The sequence below is a fragment of the Chiloscyllium plagiosum genome, unplaced genomic scaffold, assembly GCF_037043375.1.
Source record: "Chiloscyllium plagiosum isolate Xiang-an unplaced genomic scaffold, Cpla_swu_hap1 HiC_scaffold_23, whole genome shotgun sequence".
Taxonomy (NCBI): domain Eukaryota; kingdom Metazoa; phylum Chordata; class Chondrichthyes; order Orectolobiformes; family Hemiscylliidae; genus Chiloscyllium; species Chiloscyllium plagiosum.
In genome coordinates, this window is record NW_028270161.1 from 43,295,224 (window position 1) to 43,312,831 (window position 17,608).

A 17,608-nucleotide genomic window follows, 5' to 3' on the forward strand; every position below is an offset into this window, starting at 1 on the left:
ACATCTTAACATGCTGAAACTTTATTGCTGGAACAGCACAGCAGGTCAGGCAGCATCCAGGGAACAGGAGATTCGACGTTTCGGGCACAGGCGCTTCTTCAGGAATGAGCATCATCTTAACATGCTCTATCAGTCAAGTAATTTATCAGAAATCAGATGACTGAAGGATATCTCAGAAACCAGATCCCAGTGGATGAATGAAAATTTAAGATTCTTCTTGTTGCTATAGTGTCCATGGGAACTCAATATCCAATGTCAATTTGACCAGCTCCTGACCTCGAGATACTTTATGAAGCACAGATCCGACATCAGCTCACGTGAATTTTAAGTTCACTTTGGTGTACTTGTATCAGTGGATGTTGAAGTTAGACTGGTTGCAATCAGAAATTTTGTTGACGTTTGATTTTCACAGCACACTCAAAAGGATGTTGTGAAACATAAAAGGGTTCAGAAAAGATTAACAAGCATGTTGTCAGGTTTGGAGGATTTGAGCTGTCGGGAGATGCTAAATAGGCTGGATTGTTTTTCCTTGAGAGTCAGAGGCTGAGGTTTGACCTTATCGAGGTTTGTAAAATTATGAGGGACATGGATACGATAAACAGACAAAGTATTTTCCCTGGGCTGGGGAAGTCCAGAACTTGTGGGCATAGGTTTAGGGTGAGAGGGGAAAGATTTAAAAGGGACCGACGGGGCAACCTTTTCATGAAGAGGGTGATGTGTGTATGGAATGAGCTGCCTGAGGAAGTGGTGGAGGCTGGTACAATTATAGCATTTAAAAGGGATCTGGATGTGCATATGAATTGAAGGGGTATCGAGGGATATGCGCCAAGGGATGGCAAATGGCACTAGATTAGGTTGGGATATCTGGTCGGTATGAGCGAGTTGTACCGAAGAGTCTGTTTCCGTGATGTACAACTCTAAGACTCCATGTCTTTCATTGCTGGAGTGATTACACAGCAATACTACTCCTTTAATATCATCCACGTTGTCTTGTGATTCACTTAGGAATCTCTAAGACTGTTGGACAAATTGACAGTCTCCAATGGAATCAAGTTGAGAACACGATCCCTTCCGTCTGGGTCCCACAAGTTCATCATCATTTGAAGCGGAGCAGGTTGGTGTGTGTGTATTGGACAGGAAGATGTTTCACCAAAACAGATCAGCAATAGAGCTGTTGGAGAATATTTAACAATTGCATGAAGCAATTAGAGAAGGAGCATTCAAACCAAGTAAGTAGCAAAGCACCATTGTTAACATTTAGTAGTATTTTAAAAGAACAAACTTCCTTTTTGCTGGATGGAAGCAGATATCACCAAAATGTCAATCATCATGCCATGTTCAGAGAAAACCAATGGAGTATATTTTTGCAGAAAGTCAGAGGAATCAGTGCAAAATTCCAAAGAAGTGGAAGGACTGGGATTGTTGACTGTGTTTCTGAACATGGAGATGATAGAACATCTGTTGGCTTTCTTCAGAAAGTTCTCTTGCTGTTTTGTGACATCTCCATCACACACAGCATTATTGTTGTGTGTCTTAACCTTCAGTAGTTAAAGTTGATGTCCAAGAAAAGACTGACTTGTCTGAGAGGATCCATAATGGGAGTGCACAATCAATATTGACGTTAGGTTACACTGATACTCATCAATAATTAACATTTATCTGCATGCCGGGTGTGAACCCATTCTGATCCAATACCAGGGGATTGTCTACTGGAGTTAGAAGCGACAGATTTTGCTGATGAACGAGTCTCAGGAATGTCTTATGTTCCCAAAACCTCCTGAGCTGAAACTATGACATATCAACCTCGACTGACACAGAGATTTCACTGACCAGGCATTTAAGTTGTAACCATTTTAACTCATTTCATTACTTATCATGTGGAATGAAAAAAGACAGCCCTCACCCGTTGTGGAACTGGCAGTTGAACCCGGTGTGGTGGTTACCCCTGTTGTTGTCGTTGTTTGTTCTGAAGTGAAACAAATGCAATCACATTCAATACGCCCAAGTTGGAAGAGGACAGTATTGTGCAAATGTCAGCATCACAGAAACACAGACATATCCAGTGCCAGATACTCCCAGAGCTGCTGTGATTTGGATGTGCTCGAGCACTCACTGGTGCCTGCCGCCTTTCGTATTTTAGTTTTGAACTGAAGACTTTGCTCCGTGAGGATGGAGGTATTCATTTGTCAGAAATGCCCTGATAAAGAACTAAGGTAACAATATCATTTCCCTCTCAGGCCTGGCTATTCCACACTGAAGGAATTCCTCACTCACCTCTTGTCGAAGCATTGGTAGAGCCAGTTGTAGTTCGTGGTACAGATGTGGTTGTTTCTTCTGAAATGTATGAATGATATTCAAAATCACTAGATGCCAACTTAGTTTAGACTCCACTCTTGTAATTTTAATCAGAAAGGCAAAGTGACCTGTGTTGCAGAGATTTTACGACAATCTAATCAATGTTCATTTACATGGCACCACAGGAATGTGAAATGGACAAGAGTTTTGAAGAAAATATGGACGTAATTTCATTGACAAAGAACTAAGATGAAAATATCATTTCCCTCTCAGATTTGAAGCTATGAAGGTAATCTGATGTGAAAATACATTGTAATGTAATGTGAAAGGGGATGTTACTCACCAGTTGTGGAACTGGCAGTAGATCCACTTGTGATGGTTGTTAGTGTTGTAGCTGTTGATTCTTTTGAAGAAAATGGAATGCATTCACAATCATTACATCCAATTAGAATGGAATAGGTTGTGGAGGATTTACATTTACATTTCACTTACATTTCAATTTCAATTACATTTCATTTCTTTGTTAACCCTTAACATGTCCTGATTGTTAAAAATGATTTAGCTCACCAGTTGTAGAACTGACAGTCGTTGCAGTTATTGTGCTTGTCCCTGTTGTTGTGGTCGCTTCTTTTGAAGAGAAAGACACACATTAACCAACATGGTATTCTATTTGATTTTGCCGCAGCATTAACAAAATTCCATATTACTGATTCGTGATGCTGCATCATACTGTTCACAGCATTAGATTTCTCATCTGAAATGGATTTTTACTGAACTATCTGAATACTTTATTGCCAATAGCATTCCTAAAACTAGATTTATTTTTCATGTTTGACATGGCTATTACAAACTGAAGGTATAATGTGCTTCTAGAAACCTTATATTGCCACTGTGATCATGCTCAATGCAATTGGCTGATCCACCTGCTTCAGAACATCAATATTACCCTTTGCCTAAAGGTCCCTTTGAATTTCTACTAGACTTCATCAGCTCTCTGGAGATGAGGAAAACACAAGACAGTGATCTCTACGTCATTGTCTGAAACTTGCCTCAAGATCAGCAGGATGTATGAATGCTTCTTTAGTTATATGCATTGTGTGTTTTCTACAGACAGAAACTGTCAGACTTGCTCCAGCTGTGAGATCAGTCAGCAGCCATTTTGAGAGCACTCATCACTTTCAAGAGTTGAGTGCTCAGATTCTCAGTGTGGGACATGTTTACATATGGTCAGACTGAAATTCAGAGGTGGAAGTATAGTGATTGGGGCTGTCCTCGTTGGTTTCATGGATGAAGTGTGAACATCTCTATAAAATCACTTATCTTAACACTCATTGACATAATTACGCTGTTCTGATTAACACAAATAATTTGGGGCCCTGTGGGAATAAGTTTCATGCTCTCATTCTGTTACCCTTGGACATCTTAACATGCTCTATCAGTCAATTAATTTATCAGAAATCAGATGACTGAGGGATATCTCAGAAACCAGATTCCAGTGGATGAATGAAAATTTAAGATTCTTCTTGTTGCTGTAGTGCCCATGGGAACTCAATATCCAATGTCAATTTGACCAGCCCCTGACCTCGAGATACTTTATGAAGCACAGATCCGACACCCGCTCACGTGAATTTTAAGTTCACTTTGGTGTACTTGTATCAGTGGATGTTGAAGTTAGACTGGTTGCTATCAGAAATGTTGTTGATGTTTGATTTTCACAGCAAACTCAAAAGGATGTTGTGAAACATGAAAGGGTTCAGAAAAGATTAACAAGCATGTTGTCAGTTTTGGAGGATTTGAGCTGTCGGGAGATGCTAAATAGGTTGGATTGTTTTTCCTTGAGAATCAGAGGCTGAGGTGTGACCTTATCGAGGTTTGTAAAGTTATGAGGGACATGGATACGATAAACAGACAAAGTATTTTCCCTGGGCTGGGGAAGTCCAGAACTTGTGGGCATAGGTTTAGAGTGAGAGGGGAAAGATTTAAAAGGGACCGACGGGGAAACCTTTTCATGAAGAGGGTGATGTGTGCATGGAATGAGCTGCCTGAGGAAGTGGTGGAGGCTGGTACAATTATAGCATTTAAAAGGGAGCTGGATGTGCATATGAATTGGAGGGGTATCGAGGGATATGCGCCAACGGATGGCAAATGGCACTAGATTAGGTTAGGATATCTGGTCGTTATTACTGAGTTGTACCGAAGAGTCTGTTTCCGTGATTTTCAACTCTAAGACTCCATGTCTCTCATTGCTGGAGTGATTACACAGCAATCCTACTCCTTTAATATCATCCACATTGTCTTGTGATTCACTTAGGAATCTCTAAGTCTGTTGGACAAATTGACAATCTCCAATGGAATCAAGTTGAGACCACAATCCCTTCCATATGGGTCCCACAAGTTCATCATCATTTAAAGCGGAGCAGGTTGGTGTGTGTGTATTGGACAGGAAGATCACCAAAACAGATCAACAATAGAGCTGTTGGAGAATATTTAACATTCGCATGAAGCAATTAGAGAAGGAGCATTCAAATCAAGTAAGTAGCAAAGCACCATTGTTAACATTTAGTTGTCCTTTAAAAGAACAAACTTCCTTGTTGCTGGATGGAAGCAGATATCACCAGAATGTCAATCATCATTCCACGTTCAGAGAAAATCCATGGAGTATTTTTTTGCAGAAAATCAGAGGAATCAGTGCAAAATTCCAAAGAAGTGGAAGCACTGGGATTGGTAACTGTGTTTCTGGACATGGAGATGATAGAACATGTGTTGGCTTTCTTCAGAAAGTTCTCTTGCTGTTTTGTGACATCTCCAGCACACACAGCATTATTGTTGTGTGTCTTAACCTTCTTTAGTTAAAGTTGATGTTCAAGAAAAGACTGAATTTTCAGGACGGATCCATAATGGGAGTGCGCAATCAATATTGACGTTAGGTTACACTGACACTCATCAATAATTAACATTTATCTGCATGCCGGGTATGAACCCATTCTGATCCAATACCAGGGGATTGTCGACTGGAGTTAGAAGCGACAGATTTTGCTGATGAACGAGTGTCAGGAATGTCTTATATTCCCAAAACCTCCTGAGCTGAGACTATCACATATCAACCTCGACTGACACAGAGATTTCACTAAATTGTAACCATTTTACACATTTCATTATTTATCATGTTGAATGAAAAAAGGCAGCACTCACCCGTTGTGGAACTGGCAGTTGAACTCGGTGTGGTGGTTATCCCTATTGTTGTCGTTGTTTGTTCTGAAGTGAAACAAATGCAATCACATTCAATACGCCCAAGTTGGAAGAGGACAGTATTGTGCAAATGTCAGCATCACAGAAACACAGACATATCCAGTGCCAGGTACTCCCAGAGCTGCTGTGATTTGGATGTGCTCGAGCACTCACTGGTGCCTGCCCCCTTTCGTATTTTAGTTTTGAACTGAAGACTTTGCTCCGCGAGGATGGAGGTATTCATTTGTCAGAAATGCCCTGATAAAGAACTAAGGTAAAAATATCATTTCCCACTCAGGCCTGGCTATTCCACACTGAAGGAATTCCTCACTCACCTCTTGTCGAAGCACTGGTAGAGCCAGTTGTAGTTGGTGGTACAGATGTGGTTGATTCTTCTGAAATGTATGAATGATATTCAAAATCACCAGATGCCAATTTAGTTTAGACTCCACTCTTGTAATTTTTAATCAGAAAGGCAAAGTGACCTGAGTTGCAGAGATTTTACGACAATCTAATCAATGTTCATTTATATGGCACCACAGGAATGTGAAATGAACAAGAGCTCTGAAAGAAATTTGGACCTACTTTCAGAGGAAGGTGGTTGAAGCTGAAATTGCATTCACAATCATTCCAGCCAATTAGAAAGTAATATGTTGGGGGAGATTTACACTTACATTTCATTTACATTTAAATTTCAATTATATTTCATTTCTTTGTTCACAATTAACTTGTCCTGATTGTTAGAAATGATTTCGCTCACCAGTTGTAGAACTGACAGTCGTTGCAGTTGAGGTGCTTGTCCCTGTTGTTTTGAAGAGAAAGACACTCACTAACCATCATTGTGTTCTATTTGATTTTGCCGCAGCATGAACAAAGTTCCATATTATTGATTCCTGATTCTGCATCATACTGTTCACAGCATTAGATTTATCATCTGAAAAGGATTTTCACTGAACTATCTGAATACTTTATAGCCAATAGCATTCCTAAAACTAGATTTATTTTTCATGTTTGACATGGCTATTACAAACTGAAGGTATACTGTGCTTCTAGAAACCTTATATTGCCACTGTGATCATGCTCAATGTCATTGGCTGATCCACCTGCTTCAGAACATCAATATTACCCTTTGCCTAAAGGTCCCTTTGAATTTCTACTAGACTTCATCAGCTCTCTGGAGATGAGGAAAACACAAGACAGTGATCTCTACGTCATTGTATGAAACTTGCCTCAAGATCAGCAGGGTGTATGAATGCTTCTTTAATTATATGCATTGTGTTTTTTCTACAGACAGAAAATGTCAGGCTTGCTCCAGCTGTGAGGACAGTCAGCAGCCATTTTGAGAGCACTCATCACTTTCAAGAGTTGAGTGCTCAGATTGTCAGTGTGGGACATGGTTACATATGGTCAGACCGAAATTCAGAGGTGGATAGGGGCTGTCCTCGTTGGTTTCATGGATGAAGTGTGAACATCTCTATAAAATCACTTATCTTAACACTCATTGACATAATTGCACTGTTCTGATTAACACAAATAATTTGGGGCTCTGTGGGAATAAGTTTCATGCTCACATACTGTTAACCCTGGACATCTTAACATGCTCTATCAGTCAATTAATTTCGCAGAAATCAGATGACTGAGGGATATCTCAGAAACCAGATCCCAGTGGATGAATGAAAATTTAAGATTCTTCTTCTTGCTATAGTGTCCATGGGAACTCAATATCCAATGTCAATTTGACCAGCTCCTGACCTCGAGATACTTTATGAAGCACAGATCCGACACCAGCTCACGTGAATTTTAAGTTCACTTTGGTGTACTTGTATCAGTGGATGTTGAAGTTAGACTGGTTGCTATCAGAAATGTTGTTGATGTTTGATTTTCACAGCAAACTCAAAAGGATGTTGTGAAACATGAAAGGGTTCAGAAAAGATTAACAAGCATGTTGTCAGGTTTGGAGGATTTGAGCTGTCGGGAGATGCTAAATAGGCTGGATTGTTTTTCCTTGAGAGTCAGAAGCTGAGGTGTGACCTTATCGGGGTGCGTAAAATTATGAGGGACATGGATACAATAAACAGACAAAGTGTTTTCCCTGGGCTGGGGAAGTCCAGAACTTGTGGGCATAGGTTTAGAGTGAGAGGGGAAAGATTTAAAAGGGACCGACGGGGAAACCTTTTCATGAAGAGGGTGATGTGTGCATGGAATGAGCTGCCTGAGGAAGTGGTGGAGGCTGGTACAATTATAGCATTTAAAAGGGATCTGGATGTGCATATGAATTGAAGGGGTATCGAGGGATATGTGCCAAGGGATGGCAAATGGCACTAGATTAGGTTGGGATATCTGGTCGGTATGAGCGAGTTGTATCGAAGAGCCTGTTTCCGTGATGTACAACTCTAAGACTCCATGTCTCTCATTGCTGGAGTGATTACACAGCAATACTACTCCTTTAATATCATCCACGTTGTCTTGTGATTCACTTAGGAATCTCTAAGTCTGTTGGACAAATTGACAGTCTCCAATGGAATCAAGTTGAGAACACAATCCATACCATATGGTTCCCACAACTTCATCATCATTTGAAGCGGAGCAGGTTGGTGTGTATGTATTGGACAGGAAGATGTTTCACCAAAACAGATCAACAATAGAGCTGTTGGAGAACATTTAACAATCGCATGAAGCAATGAGAGAAGGAGCATTCAAACCAAGTAAGTAGCAAAGCACCATTGTTAACATTTAGTAGTATTTTGAAAGAACAAACTTCCTTTTTGCTGGATGGAAGCAGATATCACCAAAATGTCAATCATCATGCCATGTTCAGAGAAAACCAATGGATTATATTTTTGCAGAAAGTCAGAGGAATCAGTGCAAAATTCCAAAGAAGTGGAAGGACTGGGATTGTTGACTGTGTTTCTGGACATGGAGATGATAGAACATCTGTTGGCTTTCTTCAGAAAGTTCTCTTGCTGTTTTGTGACATCTCCAGCACACACAGCATTATTGTTGTGTGTCTTAACCTTCTTTAGTTAAAGTTGATGTCCAAGACAAGACTGAATTTTCAGGGCGGATCCATAATGGGAGCGCGCAATCAATATTGACGTTAGGTTACACTGACACTCATCAATAATTAACATTTATCTGCATGCCGGGTGTGAACCCATTCTGATCCAATACCAGGGGATTGTCTACTGGAGTTAGAAGTGACAGATTTTGCTGATGAACAAGTGTCAGGAATGTCTTATGTTCCCAAAACCTCCTGAGCTGAGACTATGACATATCAACCTCGACTGACACAGGGACTTCACTGACCAGGCATTTAAGTTGTAACCATTTTAACTCATTTCATTACTTATCACGTGGAATGAAAAAAGGCAGCACTCACCCGTTGTGGAACTGGCAGTTGAACCCGGTGTGGTGGTTATCCCTATTGTTGTCGTTGTTTGTTCTGAAGTGAAACAAATGCAATCACATTCAATACGCCCAAGTTGGAAGAGGACAGTATTGTGCAAATGTCAGCATCACAGAAACACAGACATATCCAGTGCCAGATACTCCCAGAGCTGCTGTGATTTGGATGTGCTCGAGCACTCACTGGTGCCTGCCGCCTTTCGTATTTTAGTTTTGAACTGAAGACTTTGCTCCGCGAGGATGGAGGTATTCATTTGTCAGAAATGCCCTGATAAAGAACTAAGGTAACAATATCATTTCCCTCTCAGGCCTGGCTATTCCACAATGAAGGAATTCCTCACTCACCTTTTGTCGAAGCACTGGTAGAGTCAGTAGTAGTTGGTGGTACAGATGTGGTTGTTTCTTCTGAAATGTATGAATGATATTCAAAATCACCAGATGCCAATTTAGTTTAGACTCCACTCTTGTAATTTTTAATCAGAAAAGCAAAGTGACCTGAGTTGCAGAGATTTTACGACAATCTAATCAATGTTCATTTACATGGCACCACAGGAATGTGAAATGGACAAGAGCTCTGAAAGAAATTTGGACCTACTTTCAGAGAAAGGTGGTTGAAGCTGAAATTGCATTCACAATCATTCCAGCCAATTAGAATGGAATACGTTGGGGAAGATTTACATTTACATTTCATTTACATTTAAATTTCAATTATATTTAATTTCTTTCTTAACAATTAACTGGTCCTGATTGTTAGAAATTATTTTACTCACCAGTTGTTGAACTAACAGTCGTTGCAGTTGAGGTGCTTGTCCCTGTTGTTTTGAAGAGAAAGTCACTCACTGACCATCATTGTGTCCTATTTGATTTTGCCGCAGCATTAACAAAGTTCCATATTATTGATTCGTGATTCTGCATCAGACTGTTCACAGCATTAGATTTCTCATCTGAAATGGATTTTCACTGAACTATCTGAATCCTTTATAGCCAATAACATTCCTAAAATTAGATTTATTTCGCATGTTTGACATAGTTATTACAAACTGAAGGTATAATGTGCTTCCAGAAACCTTGTATTGCCACTGTGATCATGCTCAATGCAATTGGCTGATCCACCTGCTTCGGAATATCAATGTTACCCATCTCCTGAAGAAGCCTTTGACCTGCTACCAGACTTCATCAGCTGGTTGGAGATGAGGAAACCACAACACAGTGAACCCGAGATCATTGTGTGAGACTTCCCTCCTCATTAATAAACAGAACGAACAGTTGTTCAATTATATGCATTGTGTATTTCCTACAGGCAGCGACTGTCAGGCTTGCTCCAGCTATAAGGCAGGTAACAGCCATTTTGAGAGCGGTCACCACTTTGCCAGCTTGAGTGTTCAGATTCTCAACATGGGACATGGTTACACATGGTCAGGCTGATAATTGAGAGGTGGGACTACAGCGATTGGGGCTGCCCTCATTTGTCCCATGGATGAAATGTAAACACTTTGACAAAAACACTCACCTGAACTCCAATTGAAATAAAAATACTGTTCTGACTAACACAATTCATTTGGGGTTCTGCTGGGAGAGGTTTTCATACTCGCATTCACTTCCCCCTGGATATCGTAACATGCTCTATCAGTCAATTAATCTATCAGAAATCAGATGAGTGAGGGATATATCAGAAACCAGAGCCCAGTGTTTGAATGAAAATTTATGATTTCTCCAATGGCTACAGTGTCTATGGGAACTCAATATCCAACGTCAGCTGGACCAGCTCCTGACCTTGAGACAGTTTGTAAATCATAGCCCCCAAATCCAGCACACATGAATTTTAGATTTACCAGGTGTACTTGTTTCAGTGGAGGTTGTCCTTAGACCGCTTGTCGTCGGAAGTGTTGTTGATATTGGATTTTCACAGCAAACTCGAATTTGGTAGTCTGAACAAAATTCCTGTGATGAATTGTGGGGAAGATTACACAGCAATCCTAATCCTCTAATACACTTCACGTGTTCTGTTGATTCACTGGGTGGCCTTGAAGTGTTTTGGACCAATTGACACTGAATGTCTCCAATGGAATCATACAGAGAACACAATCGCTTGCGCACAGGGTAGATCAGTTCAACATCATATGGACTGGTGGCGTTTGGTGTGTGTGTATTGGACCAGGATGACCATTCACCAAGACAGATCACCTCTGGAATAGAAAAGTTGCAGAACATTTAACACCCGCATGAAAAAAAAAGAAAAGGTGCATTCTAAATCAGTAAGTAGCAAACCAGCATTTTTAACATTTAATTGTACTTTCAAAAAAGCACAATTCCTTGTTGCTGGATGGATGCATATATCACCAGAATGTTAATCATCACACCATGTTCAGAGGAAATACTTCACACATGTTCTTATGTTGGAAGCCCAATGATTTCTTGCAAAGTTCCAAACAAGTCGGAGGATTTGGAGCGCTGACTGTGTTTCTGGACACAGAGATGATGCCACATCTGCTGAGTAAACTCAGAAAATTCACTCTATGTTCTGTCACATCATCAGCACACTTTGAGTCCTCACTTTGTTTTGCGAAACTTGATGTTTGAGCAGACACTTAATGTGCACATTGGGGATGGGTAAACAATAATGTTGCGGTAAACCAATCCTGGGTGTTGGGTTACACTGGCAATTATCAATTGTTAACCTTTATCTGCATGCTGGGTGGAACCATTCCTGATCTAATACCAGGGAGATGGCTGGATATCAAAGCCGCAGATGTTGTTGAAGTTCAAGTCTCAGGAAGGGCTGGTGATCCCACAAACTCCTGAGTTGTGAGAATGACACGTCAAACTCAACTGACACTGACATTTCACTGACCACGAATTTAAGTTGTAACCAATATATGTCATTTAATTATTTATCATGTGGAGTGAAGAAAAGGCAGCACTCACCCGTTATGGAACTGGCAGTTGAACTCGGTGTGGTGGTTATCCCTGTTGTTGTCGTTGTTTGTTCTGAAGTGAAACAAATGCAATCACATTCAATACGCCCAAGTTGGGAGAAGACAGTATTGTGCAAATGTCAGCATCACAGAAATACCCAGGGCCAGATACCCCGGTAGCTGCCGTGATTTGGATGTGCTCGAGCACTCACTGGTGCCTGCCGCCTTTCGTATTTTAGTTTTGAACTTAAGACATTGCTCCGCGAGGATGAATGTATTCATTTGGCAGAAATGACCTATTAAAAACTAAGGTAGCAATATCATTTTCCACTCAGGCCTGGCTATTCCACACTGAAGGAATTCCTCACTCACCTCTCGTCGAAGCACTGGTAGAGCCAGTTGTAGTTGGTGGTACAGATGTGGTTGTTTCTTCTGAAATGTATGAATGATATTCAAAATCACCAGATGCCAACTTAGTTTAGACTCCACTCTTGTAATATTATTCAGAAAGGCAAAGTGACCTGAGTTGCAGAGATTTTACGACAATCTAATCAATGTACATTTATATGGCACCACAGGAATGTGAAATGGACAAGAGTTTTGATGAAAATAAGAACGTAATTTCACTGACAAAGAACTAAGATGAAACTGTCATTTCCCTCTCAGATTTGAAGCTATGAAGGTAATCTGATGTGAAAATACATTGTAATGTAATGTGAAAGGGGATGTTACTCACCAGTTGTGGAACTGGCAGTAGATCCACTTGTGATGGTTGTTAGTGTTGTAGCTGTTGATTCTTTTGAAGAAAATGGAATGCATTCACAATCATTACATCCAATTAGAATGGAATAGGTTGTGGAGGATTTACATTTACATTTCACTTACATTTCAATTTCAATTACATTTCATTTCTTTGTTAACCCTTAACATGTCCTGATTGTTAAAAATGATTTTGCTCACCAGTTGTAGAACTGACAGTCGTTGCAGTTATTGTGCTTGTCCCTGTTGTTGTGGTCGCTTCTTTTGAAGAGAAAGACACACACTAAACAACATTGTATCCTATTTGATTTTGCTGCAGCATTAACAAAGTTCCATATTACTGATTCGTGATGCTGCATCATACTGTTCACAGCATTAGATTTATCATCTGAAATGGATTTTTACTGAACTATCTGAATACTTTATTGCCAATAGCATTCCTAAAACTAGATTTATTTTTCATGTTTGACATGGCTATTACAAACTGAAGGTACACTGTGCTTCTAGAAACCTTATATTGCCACTGTGATCATGCTCAATGTCATTGGCTGATCCACCTGCTTCAGAACATCAATATTACCCTTTGCCTAAAGGTCCCTTTGAATTTCTACCAGAGTTCATCAGCTCTCTGGAGATGAGGAAAACACAAGACAGTGATCTCTATGTCATTGTATGTAACTTGCCTCAAGATCAGCAGGATGTATGAATGCTTCTTTAATTATATGCATTGTGTGTTTTCGACAGACAGAAACTGTCAGGCTTGCTCCAGCTGTGAGGACAGTCAGCAGCCATTTTGAGAGCACTCATCACTTTCAAGAGTTGAGTGCTCAGATTCTCCGTGTGGGACATGGTTACATATGGTCAGACTGAAATTCAGAGGTGGAAGTATAGTGATTGGGGCTGTCCTCGTTGGTTTCATGGATGAAGTGTGAACATCTCTATAAAATCACTTATCTTAACACTCATTGACATAATTACGCTGTTCTGATTAACACAAATAATTTGGGGCCCTGTGGGAATACGTTTCATGCTCTCATTCTGTTACCCCTGGACATCTTAACATGCTCTATCAGTCAAGTAATTTATCAGAAATCAGATGACTGAAGGATATCTCAGAAACCAGATCCCAGTGGATGAATGAAAATTTAAGATTCTTCTTGTTGCTATAGTGTCCATGGGAACTCAATATCCAATGTCAATTTGACCAGCTCCTGACCTCAAGATACTTTATGAAGCACAGATCCGACATCAGCTCACGTGAATTTTAAGTTCACTTTGGTGTACTTGTATCAGTGGATGTTGAAGTTAGACTGGTTGCAATCAGAAATGTTGTTGACGTTTGATTTTCACAGCACACTCAAAAGGATGTTGTGAAACATAAAAGGGTTCAGAAAAGATTAACTAGCATGTTGTCAGGTTTGGAGGATTTGAGCTGTCGGGAGATGCTAAATAGGCTGGATTGTTTTTCCTTGAGAGTCAGAGGCTGAGGTATGACCTTATCGAGGTTTGCAAAATTATGAGGGACATGGATACGATAAACAGACAAAGTGTTTTCCCTGGGCTGGGGAAGTCCAGAACTTGTGGGCATAGGTTTAGAGTGAGAGGGGAAAGATTTAAAAGGGACCGACGGGGCAACCTTTTCATGAAGAGGGTGATGTGTGTATGGAATGAGCTGCCTGAGGAAGTGGTGGAGGCTGGTACAATCATAGCATTTAAAAGGGATCTGGATGTGCATATGAATTGAAGGGGTATCGAGGGATATGCGCCAAGGGCTGGCAAATGGCACTAGATTAGGTTAGGATATCTGGTCGGTATGAGCGAGTTGTACGGAAGAGCCTGTTTCCGTGATGTACAACTCTAAGACTCCATGTCTCTCATTGCTGGAGTGATTACACAGCAATACTACTCCTTTAATATCATCCACGTTGTCTTGTGGTTCACTTAGGAATCTCTAAGACTGTTGGACAAATTGACAGTCTCCAATGGAATCAAGTTGAGAACACGATCCCTTCCGTCTGGGTCCCACAAGTTCATCATCATTTGAAGCGGAGCAGGTTGGTTTGTGTGTATTGGACAGGAAGATGTTTCACCAAAACAGATCAGCAATAGAGCTGTTGGAGAATATTTAACAATTGCATGAAGCAATTAGAGAAGGAGCATTCAAACCAAGTAAGTAGCAAAGCACCATTGTTAACATTTAGTAGTATTTTAAAAGAACAAACTTCCTTTTTGCTGGATGGAAGCAGATATCACCAAAATGTCAATCATCATGCCATGTTCAGAGAAAACCAATGGAGTATATTTTTGCAGAAAGTCAGAGGAATCAGTGCAAAATTCCAAAGAAGTGGAAGGACTGGGATTGTTAACTGTGTTTCTGAACATGGAGATGATAGAACATCTGTTGGCTTTCTTCAGAAAGTTCTCTTGCTGTTTTGTGACATCTCCAGCACACACAGCATTATTGTTGTGTGTCTTAACCTTCTTTAATTAAAGTTCATGTCCAAGAAAAGACTGACTTTTCAGAGCTATCCATAATGGGAGTGCACAATCAATATTGACGTTAGGTTACACTGATACTCATCAATAATTAACATTTATCTGCATGCCGGGTGTGAACCCATTCTGATCCAATACCAGGGGATTGTCTACTGGAGGTAGAAGCGACAGATTTTGCTGATGAACGAGTCTCAGGAATGTCTTATGTTCCCAAAACCTCCTGAGCTGAAACTATGACATATCAACCTCGACTGACACAGAGATTTCACTGACCAGGCAGTTAAGTTGTAACCATTTTAACTCATTTCATTACTTATCATGTGGAATGAAAAAGACAGCACTCACCCGTTGTGGAACTGGCAGTTGAACCCGGTGTGGTGGTTATCCCTGTTGTTGTCGTTGTTTGTTCTGAAGTGAAAAAAATGCAATCACATTCAATACGCCCAAGTTGGAAGAGGACAGTATTGTGCAAATGTCAGCATCACAGAAACACAGACATATCCAGTGCCAGGTACTCCCAGAGCTGCTGTGATTTGGATGTGCTCGAGCACTCACTGGTGCCTGCCGCCTTTCGTATTTTAGTTTTGAACTGAAGACTTTGCTCCGCGAGGATGGAGGTATTCATTTGTCAGAAATGCCCTGATAAAGAACTAAGGTAACAATATCATTTCCCTCTCAGGCCTGGCTATTCCACACTGAAGGAAGTCCTCACTCACCTCTTGTCGAAGCACTGGTAGAGCCAGTTGTAGTTGGTGGTACAGATGTGGTTGTTTCTTCTGAAATGTATGAATGATATTCAAAATCACCAGATGCCAACTTAGTTTAGACTCCACTCTTGTAATTTTAATCAGAAAGGCAAAGTGACCTGTGTTGCAGAGATTTTACGACAATCTAATCAATGTTCATTTACATGGCGCCATAGGAATGTGAAATGGACAAGAGTTTTGATGAAAATATGGACGTAATTTCATTGACAAAGAACTAAGATGAAAATATCATTTCCCTTTCAGATTTGAAGCTATGAAGGTAATCTGATGTGAAAATACATTGTAATGTAATGTGAAAGGGGATGTTACTCACCAGTTGTGGAACTGGCAGTAGATCCACTTGTGATGGTTGTTAGTGTTGTAGCTGTTGATTCTTTTGAAGAAAATGGAATGCATTCACAATCATTACATCCAATTAGAATGGAATAGGTTGTGGAGGATTTACATTTACATTTCACTTACATTTCAATTTCATTTACATTTCATTTCTTTGTTAACCCTTAACATGTCCTGATTGTTAAAAATGATTTTGCTCACCAGTTGTAGAACTGACAGTCGTTGCAGTTATTGTGCTTGTCCCTGTTGTTGTGGTCGCTTCTTTTGAAGAGAAAGACACACATTAACCAACATTGTATCCTATTTGATTTTGCCGCAGCAATAACAAAGTTCCATATTACTGATTCGTGATGCTGCATCATACTGTTCACAGCATTAGATTTATCATCTGAAATGGATTTTTACTGAACTATCTGAATACTTTATTGCCAATAGCATTCCTAAAACTAGATTTATTTTTCATGTTTGACATGGCTATTACAAACTGAAGGTATACTGTGCTTCTAGAAACCTTGTATTGCCACTGTGATCATGCTCAATGTCATTGGCTGATCCACCTGCTTCAGAACATCAATATTACCCTTTGCCTAAAGGTCCCTTTGAATTTCTACTAGACTTCATCAGCTCTCTGGAGATGAGGAAAACACAAGACAGTGATCTCTACGTCATTGTATGAAACTTGCCTCAAGATCAGCAGGGTGTATGAATGCTTCATTAATTATATGCATTGTGTTTTTTCTACAGACAGAAACTGTCAGGCTTGCTCCAGCTGTGAGGACAGTCAGCAGCCATTTTGAGAGCACTCATCACTTTCAAGAGTTGAGTGCTCAGATTCTCAGTGTGGGACATGGTTACATATGGTCAGACTGAAATTCAGAGGTGGATAGCGGCTGTCCTGGTTGGTTTCATGGATGAAGTGTGAACATCTCTATAAAATCACTTATCTTAACACTCATTGACATAATTGCACTGTTCTGATTAACACAAATAATTTGGGGCTCTGTGGGAATAAGTTTCATGCTCTCATACTGTTAACCCTGGACATCTTAACATGCTCTATCAGTCAATTAATTTATCAGAAATCAGATGACTGAGGGATATCTCAGAAACCAGATCCCAGTGGATGAATGAAAATTTAAGATTTTTCTTCTTGCTATAGTGTCCATGGGAACTCAATATCCAATGTCAATTTGACCAGCTCCTGACCTCGAGATACTTTATGAAGCACAGATCCGACACCAGCTCACATGAATTTTAAGTTCACTTTGGTGTACTTGTATCAGTGGATGTTGAAGTTAGACTGGTTGCTATCAGAAATGTTGTTGATGTTTGATTTTCACAGCAAACTCAAAAGGATGTTGTGAAACATGAAAGGGTTCAGAAAAGATTAACAAGCATGTTGTCAGG

General features: G+C 40.2%; 1 protein-coding gene across 1 annotated transcript in view; it reads right to left on the reverse strand.

The window, feature by feature from the left end:
* Positions 1-17,608, reverse strand: part of LOC122561449 (uncharacterized) — a 166,630-nt gene that overhangs the window by 61,614 nt on the left and 87,408 nt on the right. Inside the window, exons 58-70 of the mRNA XM_087999300.1 lie at positions 16,403-16,462; positions 16,179-16,238; positions 15,815-15,874; positions 15,444-15,506; positions 12,216-12,275; positions 11,854-11,916; positions 9,699-9,767; positions 9,274-9,333; positions 8,903-8,965; positions 5,859-5,918; positions 5,488-5,550; positions 2,639-2,698; positions 1,904-1,966 (exon numbers count right to left, since the gene is read on the reverse strand). Coding sequence (XP_087855426.1) covers positions 1,904-1,966; positions 2,639-2,698; positions 5,488-5,550; positions 5,859-5,918; positions 8,903-8,965; positions 9,274-9,333; positions 9,699-9,767; positions 11,854-11,916; positions 12,216-12,275; positions 15,444-15,506; positions 15,815-15,874; positions 16,179-16,238; positions 16,403-16,462 — 804 coding nt within the window. The remainder of the gene's footprint in view (positions 1-1,903; positions 1,967-2,638; positions 2,699-5,487; positions 5,551-5,858; positions 5,919-8,902; positions 8,966-9,273; positions 9,334-9,698; positions 9,768-11,853; positions 11,917-12,215; positions 12,276-15,443; positions 15,507-15,814; positions 15,875-16,178; positions 16,239-16,402; positions 16,463-17,608) is intronic.